The 13,112-nt window shown below is 40.1% G+C and overlaps 1 protein-coding gene across 1 annotated transcript; it reads right to left on the reverse strand.

Annotated features, from left to right (window-relative positions):
• Positions 1-1,951: 1,951 nt before the first annotated feature.
• Positions 1,952-7,712, reverse strand: LOC104535900 (telokin). The gene is made up of 5 exons (XM_010189807.1): positions 7,552-7,712; positions 6,415-6,538; positions 5,073-5,202; positions 4,078-4,197; positions 1,952-2,222 (listed from the first exon to the last, which is right to left on the reverse strand). The coding sequence occupies exons 1-5, from the start codon at positions 7,680-7,682 to the stop codon at positions 1,975-1,977; spliced, it is 753 nt and encodes a 250-aa protein (XP_010188109.1). The 5' UTR covers positions 7,683-7,712; the 3' UTR covers positions 1,952-1,974.
• Positions 7,713-13,112: the final 5,400 nt, after the last annotated feature.

Genomic DNA, 13,112 nt, shown 5'->3' on the forward strand with positions numbered 1-13,112 from the left:
AGGGTAGGAGAAGACCACTGCTACCGAGACGCTTCGCCAACGTGAACGCGGTGACGCCTGCAATAGAGTATACAAGGAGCGTGCTTTGTGGAATTATTTATTTAGGAACTGTGAGCAACTACAGCCGTCGCGTTCTCATCTTTGCACTTCTGATGGTTTAACACTGGGAGAACATTAGCGTATTTTATTAAGGTACAAAGTACACCCCGTTGTTGCCTAAAACATTTAAAGAAACGTGAGAAAAGCTCTGTATGCTCTAAATCAGATTCAAAACCTTTCTGTATAAGGAATTGTGGCAATACTGTGTTTAGTATAACAGGAGGTTTTTATCAATTGAAAAGGAAAAGACATGCTGGCGATCTGAACTTAGCAACAGAGTAAAGCAGTTAAAAACCGTTGTGTCATCCACATTAGCTGAGCTTTGAATGTAGAAGAGCAAATCGTATGAAACACGTACACAACTAGGTAATATCAAACAACCTAAGGTTGATATTGTACACACCTGCATTAAAGTACACTGACTACTTAATGGTGAGGATTTAAGGTAATGTTTTCTTTTTTAAAGAGGTAACTTTTGAAATGCAAATGGTTGCACTTTGCACACAGAAAGTGGAAAAGAAAAAGAATCACTTTTGGAATGATACATAGATATAAGACACACTGGTTTTGGATTATGCATATCACCTTGCAGCCTCTGATATTACCTCTGAACAACAACAAAAAAATTAAAAAGTGCCAATACTGTGAAAGGAAAGCAAAGTTACTGAGTGCGTTAACCATTTCTGAGAAAAAAACCCTGGGTTTTGGATTTTTTTGTTGTTTTGCTTCGTTTTTCTGCATTTTTACAAAACGCAACAGCCTTACTGGTGCAGGATCAAGACAAAAACAAGACAGTCAAGCTCATAAGGTAGAAATAGGTCTTATATAGGTTAAGATTCTTTGGAAACTGATAAGTATAAAGGAGTTTGTAATCCAGGCTACTATCTTTTGGCTACTCCAAAAATCTGTGGGAGTTTCCAGCTTATCATCAGTTGAAATCTGTTTCGCAATCGCCAAATAAAAGCAAGTAAAACTTTTAACTAACCTAGGTTTCCATTCACACACACATGCACAGAGAAGTCACTGGTTGTGCGATAACCTGTTCTCTTCACAGCAGCTTCTACAGGAACCATAAGTCATTATTAGACTGACCCGAACAACAGAAAATATCCTCAGTCGTTGTGTGTTCAGCCGGTGCCGTGAGCAGGCAGCTGCGACTGCTCTGAAGTGACAGGTTCTGTAAGGGACAGGTGACAAGGTGTGATCGGGTGGTCAAGAGCAGAAGTATCTCAGGAAACCACCTGGATGTTTGACTTCAGCCAGGATTACGATGGCACTACCAGCGCACTGAGGAAGGGCAGTACTGTGAAGCTAGGACCGTGAAATTCTGTTTAAAATAAATGAAAAACTACCCATACCAACAAACAAATTGCAATGCTGGCTGTGTCAGACCTTCCCTTATAGGAGAAGGCACTCAGGGAGCAGTCTGTTTCTTAGGGCTGGAGAGGTTCACTGAGGGTTTGGCAAATGATTCCTCTTAAAGTAGATCTTGGGGAGCCAACTTAGCTGCAGTTTTGGCTGAGGAAAGTGATGGTATAGAGGAATGAGCTCAGTAAATAGACTGTTTTTCTTTAAGACATTCAGAATATAACTGTAGACTTGTTTTCCATACATTTCATTTTAAAAATAGACTGGGCAACTTAGTTGATGACTTGCTTAAAGTAAATCCAATCACACTAGCGACTTAAAATTGCCTGCTGATTTAAATTAATGCCCACAGATAAAGCAAACAGGTATCAACTGATCATGCGGAAAAAACACCCCCCCAGAGACCTACATATCACACAAGGTGCTTTTGATAACTTGGTTTTCTGAGCCTTATAAGGAGAGTCTTTAAATATATTTTCTTCAATTTTATTTTCTTTGAGCCTTGTTTCATTCTTCCTCCTCCTCATCTTCCTCTTCTCCTTCTTTTCCCATCGTCTCCACGAGGAGTTCTGCGGTGCACGTGGCTTCTCCAAGGCTGTTAACAGCTTTGCAGGTGTATTTGGCATCATCGTCCCCACATACTTCAGAAATAGTCAAAGAACAGTTCCCATCCTCATCATAATCTATTTGGAAGTGACGGGACTCCTTGACAGGCTGATCGTCTTTGTACCACATTACCTCCGGGTCTGGATAGCCTGCAATCATGGGGAGAGATCAGCAATTGCAATAAACGAGTAGTGACTAATCTGTCATTACTTTAAGCCTGAATTCGGTGTCTGTGTATGAACACGCCAATGCGTTGATATAAAAATGTTTCAATGAATTCTATTTAAAATAAATGTAGATAATCTGGGACTTTTTTTACTTCACATTTACCTGGAACGACTTCATTATGAATAGCAAAAAAATTGCAATTTAGCACTGAGGTACTCACTAGAGTTGTCTTTCCGCTACTTTAGCAGTGACTGCACACAACCTTTTGTGCGTCTCGGATTTTAGCCAGTGAGGGACTCTCCATGTCGTATTTGAAGCTTACCTCACGTTGCAGCTTTTGTGGAGACTGCAGTTCCCAACACTGAGATTTAGAATTTAAAGTGCAAGGTGTTTTGGGCAACAACTACAATTTAATAGCCTTCTCACGCTGCCTTCTTGTGGCCATTCTGAATCTTTCTCCTCATCTGCTCCTTACACACCAGCCCATCCTGTACAGTGACCGTGGCACTCCCATTTTCTATTTGTGTTTGTTAGGATAAGTGAGGGAGTCCAAGAAAAACATTTTAATTCTGCATCTCAACAGGCGTTTGGGAGCCTTTTATGAAGCAAATGGCTCTGCTATACTCAAGGCATCCAGAGCAGGGCTGTACAGTGCGTGCTGGAGAACAATCCCTTATACAGTACTCTTGGCTGCTGTAACAAACCGAAGGCTTGTTGTCTCAGCCAAGTCCTGGACTGTGATGGGAGGATGATTTCCCACTAGGCAGAAATAAAGTGCAGGAATCCCTTTTACACAACTAACATTACAGTGAGTCACTGGAAAGTTTGGAACATCAGCCGTGGTACACCCATCCATTTTATGCCATGCAATACTTATGCACGTACCCCTCACGCTGAGCATCCTTCAGCAACAAGAATCCATCCTCACATCTCTGCTGTGAGGTGGGAAACAGGCAGTGAAAGAGAATAGGATCACAGAAACAAACAGGCAGAAGGTCAGTGAGGCAGTTTCTGAACCTCATTTTAAGATTACAAATTGTGTAACTTAAACACATGCAGTACGGTACCAACTCTACCCATTTTGTTTTAACAGCTATTCTCTTCCTAATTTCTCGCTTTCATCAACAGCTGTGGTACAGAAGGTTCACTCTCATTGCAATAGAAGCAGTAGCTGTCTTGGCCTTCAGACTCTTAGGCTGACCAAGCCCAAGCTCCTTAAATGCTTTCTCATAAACTTCTTCTTTCTATCTGCATATTCCAGTCTGAGTTTTCTTTCTTGAACTCATAAGTTAAAAAACAAACAACAATACAGTATTTTCTAGACTCTTGTAACCACTGCAATGACATTATCAGTACTTCTGACGCAAGTATACCATTAGGGACGTTTTTGCCTTAATGCACTGTATGTGTATGGCTTAAAGTTATCTTGAGGTCACCTCAAACTTGTCCGTCATTTCAAACAAGTGACTTCCTGCTTATTCTTGGTTTCTGATTAGCAGTCTCTCAGAGTTTACTCCTGCAATTTGTGGTATTACATTGCATCTTGTTTTCACTGTTTCTACCCTCAAAATCATCTTACTTTTCCCACTTGCTATCCTGAATTAGTGATTCACACACTGACTCTTGGAGGTTTCTGTTCTATGGCAAGTACAGAACAAGCCCATGCAGCTCCAAATAATTTCTATTACTGCAGCATTCATGCTGTGACATGCAGATACTGGTGAAGTAAAATGGCACCAACTCAACAATAATACAGAAAAAAAAGTTAAACAGCAGCACAACGCAGAAAGCTGGCAAGGAAGGAAAGGAAGAAACAGCTATGCTAATTCAAAGTACCTTCAATTTTGCAGTCAAATCTAGCAGCACTTCCTTCCACAACTTCTATATCAAGGATTGTTTTAGTAAAATATGGCTTTACGTGGGGCTTTTCTTCAGCCACTTCTTCAAGGAAAGCATCTGGAGGAGAACAAAGAGATAGTTAATTATTTTACAGGGCATGATCTCAAAAGATGCATTTTAATCTTTAATTACCAGATGGTAGTGAAAGCATCTTTTATTTCACTTAATTCTGTAAGGCTAATGGGACTGTGAGGACGTTAGCTGCCTAGCTTTGTGCCAATCTTTTGTAGCCAGCCAAAGATCCAGACCATAAATAGAATGAAATAAAGATGCAGGCCACCACGCTACGAATCATCTTTATTTTTTCCTTGAATTTGTTTCTAACTGAACCTGGACTTTTGCTAGTCAGAGGTGTAAGCCAGTTTGACTGATAGCAGGCCTGCAGACTGTGTGGCTATGTCAAAATGACTGGCTTGATTTTCAGAAGTGTTAAACATCAGCACCTCTGATTATCGCACACCACAAATCGCCATTTTAAATGGGGATACAGCGGAATAATGTAGACACATTATTTTTGTACTTAAATGCCCCTGTCTGAGGAGCATGTTTAATGCAGAGCACACATCTCGGTTACAGCAAGTGTTAATGCTTGCTTGCTTGCTTGCTTGCTTGCATAAGAGGGCAATACATCACTGTAATCTTTGTATAAACATGCATTCCCAAACTGATAGAAAGTGCAGCTGACAAATCTACCTTAATTCTCCAGCTTTAAAAAGAGAAGAGTTTACTGGCCGCACTTATACTGGGGGATTTTGAGTAGCAGAATATGAGAACAATTAATTTTTGATAGATTTCTCTTACATAAAAAGAAGATAAAAACAGAGAGAGAGCAGGAATAACCGACTCTATGATGTGTTACTAACATTTTGCTACAAGTTTTAGTAAGACCGATTCACAGAGAGGTAAAAATACGGTGCAGCAAAACTCCTTACCTTCATTCTCTACTTTGTCCGCATTTATAGGGCTGGTAGGCGAGCTCCCAGAGGCCTTCCTCCCACTCATACCAGAAATCATTGCCATGGACGACAGTCTTCCTATTGCTCGGACAGCATGGCCTGTTTTCTAAGACATAACATAAAAGGCTTCTGATCAATCCAGTCCACCAGGCATGTGATTTTCTGTAACAATCGTGCTTCAGACAAATTATCTGGGATCTCTGCAAACTCACTGGAATTGTTGGACAAACTGCTTATATATAGCTCTCTTGTTTTAGGAGAGACAGAGCAGGCTGGTCTGAATTACCAAATTTAGTTGTAGATATAAACTTCCCCTGATGAACTCATACCTAAATGAATGTCTCTGCTAGCTGCGGATAAAAAGCACTGTGCAAGAGGAGGGCCAGTGAAAAAGCTATGTCCTGTTTAACTAGAACTTAACTCTGGTGGGGGATGGCTCTCTCAACAGCCATATGGGCTGGACTGAGTTTCATCAAGGAAGAATAACCAGCTGATATGAAATGAACGAGAAGGGACCATCTGCGTGATGGAAGCAGACCTCGGACAGGCACAAGAATCAACCACCAGGATACTAAAATACGCTCACACTATGTGGCCTCTAGTACGGACACTTGTATTTTTGTACAGCTTGCAGGAGCTCCTAAGAAGCACGTACAGTAGAATGTAAGAGGGAATATAAGGTAGATTTACATAAATGAATATTTTGTAGGCTATTCAGAAGGCTGGATCCAGGATTTTACACGTCAAGTCCCTCAGCTATCAGAACGGCACAGATGGACCTGCTACAACAGTTCCAGCATTAAGAAAAAAGAACACATGGAGACCAAATACGTCAAAGAAGATTATTGAACCGATCTGGCTGAATCCCTGAGAAGCTCCAACAGGACAGAACTACTGGCTTAGGAGAATGAAACTACCACAGAATGAGGTATCTTCAGAGAGGCCAGGTGGATAAGCTTTTCCCCAGCTATTCAGGTTTGCTAAGGATAATATAATCCCCCAGCCCTCAGCATCATGGAGAGGGCAGGGAGGAGAGATGGTCATATCCCTGAAAGAATAGCAAAAACTATACTTGAACTCATATGCCTTTTAGTAGCCTGAAATGGAATCATCATGTGTTTTACATATGCAGCCACACACCCTCCTGCTGCTCACCCACAGAAACCAAACCTGCTTTACTGCATTCATGCACTGGCCACACTGGAGTTTTCACCAGCAGCAGAAACCACCTGGCACAACATGTTCCTCAGAATCATTAACATTAGAAATAAGGAGACTTATTAGGATAACTAGCCCGATTCTACGTCCTCTTCATTACCTGCCATTTTCTTCTGGCCATATATTTCTTCATCCTATCTTTGGAAAGTTTTTTGGCTTCCATGGTTTTGGTATCTTTTTGCAGCCAAGGATGCTGAAGACATTGAGTGCAATTTAAGCGACTCCTGTTTTTATATAAAAAGACTAGTCAGTGTTGCATTAACGATGGTTGAACCTACCTGCTTTAACATTATTTTGCGCCCTCTTTTCTGAGCGCTGATTTTTCTGTTTCCTAAATATAGCAACATACATCCCATGGCACTGCTTTCCCAGCCATGCTTACTTCTTAAACTCACTTTCACAATTTCTGTAGGTTTTTCTGAGAGAAAACCGAGCATTTTTGAGTGTTAATAAAACAGTATAAAACAAAGCACAAAAAGCCATATGTCTTAGGCATGGAACACATACAACAGAGCCACAATGGCAATGATTCAGCTATCGCATGCCGGCAGAGCCCTGTCCCAGATTTCCTTTCCTTCACTTACAGAGATTTCCTCCTTCCCACCACTTAATAGCCTCCTTCCCTGTGGCATTGAACATTTAACAGAACAGAAATGTCCAGATCTCTAATCAAGCCACACCTATTTGCCACGTTGTTCATGACGCACAAATAAATAACCCTCTGTTCTCCATCCATCCGATTGCAAGCTCATTGGAAGAATTCTTTCCTTGGTTTGTTCAGAGTCTGCTGTAACCAGGGCTCCAACTCTGGTATTTTTTTTCTTGCCCAGTTACTAGATTTACGGGAAAGCTGCCTACTCAGAGGTACTGCACTTAAAAGCAACACGTGGAAATATATCAAGCAAAATTGAAACCCATTCAAATCAAGACAGAACATGTCATGCAGGAATCTATCACACTAGAGTGAAGATAGGAGTAGCCACACAAAACCTCAGGCTGCATCTTGCCAGAGGGAAGGGAGAAGCAGAATGAGCAGGCGAATTGAAGAAAGCGCCCCTTTCAGACCCTGCGCCATAAAATAAATGAGAGCTGCACACAGACAGACGGGCACACAGAGCTCCTTATAAACTATCACCAGGGATGCCTGCATCGAGGGGGAGATTCACAGTGAGGAAACAAGAATGACAAGTTCAGCTAAATGCAAACACAGAAAGTGTATCAAGTCCAACAGCTTTACTTCATATCTTTCTTTAGTAGATTGCTGATAAAGTCCTTGGCATCATCAGAGATTTCATCAAAAGCCTCATCGTCGAAGTCCCACGTTGCTGAGGTAACATTGGCGAGGGTTTCATTGTCGTTGTCTCCCATGAAAGGAGAAAGCCCGCTGACCCTGGGGATAGAGCAGACAGACAGACACAGACCAAACAGTGTCAATTTGCAAATTATCAGAGCAGCAAATTAAAATAGTGTGTGACATCTCCTCTGCTCTGCAGATCTTTATCAGTGAAAGCTCCCTTTAAAATAAATTTTAAAAAGGACTTAAAGCTGACTACAGACAGTCTCATGGGAAGGAAACTGGAACTTTGAATGCAAAACTGAAATTAAAAGTTTTGCAGTTTCTTTCTCTTTTCCCAATACATTTTTGAGGAGAGAACTGGAATTAGGTAAGAGTGGAGCATACTAGTTTGAACTTGCCTACAACTTGCCTAATTCTGCCTAAATAACACTGCAGTTTTCACACAAATGCAGTTGAATAGCTTTTTGTTTGTTTTTGTGGTTTTTTTCTGGTACTTTCAGAGTGTCTTTGATGCCTTTACTGTCGAAACAAGGGGGTTTTGTACATTTTATTCCATTTACTTCTGCAGAGAGAGCCCAAGAAGAAGGACGTATCATGAAATCCCGAAATCCATGGGGCTATTTTGTAAACAAAGCCACCCTGAACCATATAACTGGATAAAACAGTGCTACATCACTGCAGGCTGTAGAGTTATGCAGATGCATCCAAAAGTAATCTGGTCTTTATGTTCGCAATAAGTCATGATGATGCATGAAATGGAAATAATACTCCCTTTTAGCCTACGTTGAGCTTTCAAGGCTTTTTGTTCAATATAAATGATAAATTGCCAGTGAAAGGCAATTACAGAACATCATAGTGTCATTTTTGCAGATTATCTTTCTCCAGTTGAGTGTTGTCCATTATTATACTGTACCTTTGTGCATCCAGATACTTTTGATTCCTGTATATCACCCTTCCAGTAAAATCTTTTAGGTGAAACGTTGCTTATTCCTTAGAATTACAAGTTATTCAGTTTTTCAGGTCTTCTTCCTGGTATACATTTTACATAATAACCTATTCTTCATGACATTTTACAGACTTTATTTGCTTTCTCTGTACAATCATGTTAACCAGTCACAACAAAGACTTACATTGCAACAGTAGTAATTTCTTTTTTTAAATACAAAAAACCAAGTGGAACTTATTAGGGTTCTGAAAATACTGTATAGAAAAATACAGTGGTGCTACTGAGTATCACAGAACAGGCTGGTAGAAAAAGAGATTGGTATCAAATAAAGTGAGCTACTACGTTAATAATATCGGTATAATCTCCTCCTCCAAAATTATTTTGCTACTCTTTTGTTACTAATTACATTCAGAACCTGATTTGGAATTTGTTCCTAAGGATTTCACTTCTATAAGCAAAGCAGAAACACACACTCTTTGAAGCCTCAGACAAAGCAGATACTAAATCTTTTACCATTTCTGGAAGTTGTGTGCAGTACAGCAGAGTCTAGAATCTTGCGTGTATACTTCAGAAATTTGGTAGTAATAATACATGAGATGAAGATAAAAGGTTTGTTTCTTCTCAGACAGAAAGAGGTAAATCAGAACAGAAGGTATTTGCTGTCTCACTTTCCACTGTATGTAGTGCATTCAAATGCAACAGGGAAGCATGACCTTATTAACGTGTAAGTTAGAAGAAACTCATTTGTGAACATATAATAGACATGAGTTACAGAAAGTTGAAAGATTAACGGGCAAAAATGCTCACATAAAGCAACTTTACCATGACTGTTCTCTGTCTTTGACACTTACTTTACTGGAAGAGAGATGGTTTATGCCTGGTAGCGCTGGAGAGCTGGTGTAGCTGCTGCACATCAGCCATCACAGCCAGGTAAATCCTTGAAGCAAAACCTCTGTCCTGGCATCCGCAAGGCACTCCTGCACAGCCTTAAATCTATCTCCACTCCAATATTTAAGCATTTTCCTATTTATGACAATGTCATTGTTCCCTATAATGTTTTAGTAAGTGAAAAAAATCTCATCCAGACTGCAGCTTTAAGTTCTGGGTTCCAGATACTGATTGCTAAGTTGTCTCTTTCTTGACTATGTAGTAAGTACAATTAATCTCTCAGCCTATTCAGCGGCTGCTAAAAAGGAAGGGTCTGCAAAGTATTTCTTTAGTTCATGATCAATATAGGAGATGCACGTCTTGTCTTCATTCAGTTAAGCTTCCAGAACACACTTGGGCAGCCAGAGCATTAACAATCCCAGTTCCCTTCAATATTTGAACAAAGTATGGCAAAGGTGACCTCTGCATAGTATTATCACAAAAAGTATTGTACAGCTCTTGTGCTTTATTAGATAATATTTTGGCCTATATCCAGAGATTAGATCTGCAATATTGAGAGATCATTTCCATGCTAAAAAAGACTGCTACAGATACAGAGGCACTGCTTCATGTGGAAACACCACTGCTCCACGCTGCTGTAAGAGGCAGTGCTTACAAAGACATCCAGCTTTCTGGGCAAAGGGATACTGCATCTCACACACAGCTTTTGAGGGATGAGGAAAAACAGAAAGAGATTAGTGAGGAAAAAACCCTTTGGTTGTTTTGTTTGGCTTTTTTTTTTCTTTTAAGAACCGCATGACACAATTATTGGATAAAATCTTAAATGCTGTGGTAGGATTGACCCATCCCTGGCATTTGGTAAATTACCAGCTGGGCATCAGTTAAGCCTCCCCTCACTTTGTCATTTCCAGACACCAGTGTAACAGTACCCATTCAGACGTTTCAATGAACCTATTTTTGTATTTCTGAATGTGCTGCTGCAATTTTATAAGGCAAAAGTAATTTTCTTTGTCTACCACAATTTTACTCTATGAATCAGTTGCCTTGTCATGGGAATACTTTTAATGAGAACTAGATCCTTGTTTATAGTAAGAAAAAGAAATCCAGCAACTAATGAACCCCAAACTCTTTAGCACAGATTTCACTGACCTAAGTCTTGGTTGTTCATTTCTTAATAGCCATTTAAAGTAAAAATAGCTCAGCAACTCTTTTGACAGATTATGGAAACAATTTCTTTTTGGAATGCTGAAGCTAAGTGATAAAGATGAGCTCCTGCTCCAGAAAATTAATATTGAGCTTACACTGCAAAGTCGCTATTAGACAAGCAGCAAGTTGTTTACTGAAAACATTTTTCCAGCTACTTAACCAGGCATCTTCCTGGCATGTTAAGAACCATTTGTTTAGAAAATCTTTCACAGTTTCCACTTCTAAATAAAGAAGAAAGATATTTTATCCTCTAGAAGTTCCTTAACATTTATTGGTCTGTTCTAACAAAGCTCTGAGTGCAGAATTAGAAATGTCAAGATCAAAAGGGTCCCTGTCTGTGTAACAAACACCATAGCATTTCACTCAGAAATCTTTGCATTAAGACTGCCACTAGTCCAGGAAAAATGAATTTGCTGCATGGCTCAAAAAGTCACTCTGAGCATTTCTCTGCAAGCAGAGTTTGCAGCACCGGCTGATTTGGGCAGACAACATTGAGCTCCTCTGTAAAGTTTCTGCACTGCATTTGCAGTGAAAAAAGGTAGCAGATTGTCTTATGAAGAGTCCTATCTGCTTCTGATAAATCTGTGCGGGTCATGGCAAACAAGCACATGGTAATGCCTGCACCCTGGAGATCATGTAGTAATTTAGTCCTCTTACAAGTGAAATAAAACAAATAAATAGTCTCAGTCTACTCTGTGGGCACATGCATCCACTGGCCAAAACCACCTTTTCCTTAGCTAAGGGCTGGCTGACTCCCATGCCGGTCATCTCATGGAAGAAACAGACCCTTGAACCCAGGTAAAGGAAGACGGCGCATTGCTGAAGCAAGGCTGTGACTCTCTTCTCATCCTTGTTTTACATGCCCAGTGGATTAATGAGGAATCATAATTTGTCAGTGTCACTGAACAAATACTTCCTTTTCTTTTAAGCAGTACAGTCAGGTCATTAAAGCCCTCCTAACTTGCTTTATTGAGAGAACAAGGAGTGGTCTCTCATCTTTATGTTAATGAGGCTTAAATTTTTAATAGCACACAGAGCCAAGTGCAAGCCAGCAGCGTGTCTTGCTTTATCCAAGTCCCAAGTCAGCACACTAAAAAGATCAATGATGCCAAAAGATCTTTCAATCAACCCAAACTGCCGAACAAGGGAGGAATAACAGCAGTGATGAATAACACAAGAGATAAAAGGAAAAGGAATATTTGCAGAATCAGAGGGTGTGTTTTTAGGAAGATGCTGAAGGAAAAGAGTATACAGCAAGAACAAATACGATATTAAAAAAAAAAGTCTACGATACAGCATATTACAAATTATTAATTGACAAAAATCGACTACTTTGAAAAGATATAGACAGCCTGGCACTGATAAAGCAAGAACTAATGGAAAGCAAGCAAAGGTTTGAATCAGCCACAGCCAGTTCCTCACTGAAACTAATCAGATTGTGTGTGTCAGAAGGAAAAGGGCTGTCCCCTTTCAGTGTCCGTACATGCAGAGCTGAAATCTTAGACTGAAATTTGGTTCAAAATAAAAATAGAATTTAGAAATTGTTTCAGATTACTAAATATTGGAAACACTGTCTATCCAAATGGATTATCAGAAAAGAACTAGAAATGGAAAAAAACTGCAAACAAATTCAGCAATGCCCAGAAGAATAAATAGGAGAGAAAGAGTTGGAAAGAATTCAGGAGGTTTAACCTTCATTAGATAAAGATTATTGTAGATGTAAAAAGAAACACTGAAGTAGACATAAATGGAGATGATATACACAAGCTATAATATCATCTGTGGCCTGTTACTTCAAAGGCAGTACATCAACTTAAGTATGTGAGACAGTACTGTGATACAGAACAGGACAGAGAACAAGATAAAAGTGAAAGATAAAAAGCATAAGGTGGAGAAGACAGAGAAATTTAAGGAAGAACAGAGACTGATGAAGAATCAGGACTGAATAAGTTCTCCTGAAAGATTAAAAGGATTTAATGTGTAGGTTAAAAATGTGGAAAGGGAACCCATGAGCTGTAGGATGGAATTAAGTCAGTCGTGCCATAAAGAAGACAGATGCAGCATCCCAACAGAGAGTGTGGTATCTGTACTTACGCCTCCATAGCCGGGGGCTAGGAGAGAGGTCTTGCTGCAGGATTTCGGAGGAGCACTGTCACCCTGTTTCCTGCTTGAGATTATATCCCACCCATTTATTCTTCTGCAGGGAAGACCCTTCACCCACCAAGATCTCTTTAGCAGCTCTTTGCTAAACCTGGCTTGTATTCATTGTTGTAGAGGACATAATGGAAACACAGTCTCTTTCTTGGCAGGTTACAGGTCTCTCAACACACTGGAATCCTACCTTAAAAGAGGTGTAATGTCATGTTGTGCAATAGCATGCTCCCTGCTGCTTCAATTAGGACGTATTGACACAGCGGCTTTGGGCCATCAGCTGCCTGGAGCAGACCTGTCCGTAAGTGCA

The sequence above is a fragment of the Mesitornis unicolor genome, unplaced genomic scaffold (assembly GCF_000695765.1).
Source record: "Mesitornis unicolor isolate BGI_N332 unplaced genomic scaffold, ASM69576v1 scaffold41598, whole genome shotgun sequence".
NCBI classification, from domain to species: Eukaryota; Metazoa; Chordata; class Aves; order Mesitornithiformes; family Mesitornithidae; genus Mesitornis; species Mesitornis unicolor.

Bases quoted from the DNA above. Each gene is read 5' to 3' on its own strand.
- LOC104535900 (XM_010189807.1), bottom strand. From the start codon at position 7,682: ATGGGAGACAACGACAATGAAACCCTCGCCAATGTTACCTCAGCAACG. The intron at 4,198-5,072 runs GTAAGGAGTTTT...GTTCTCCTCCAG, and splicing joins GGACAAAGTAGAGAATGAAG to ATGCTTTCCTTGAAGAAGTG. The intron at 2,223-4,077 runs GTACTTTGAATT...CCATGATTGCAG, and splicing joins ATTTGACTGCAAAATTGAAG to GCTATCCAGACCCGGAGGTA.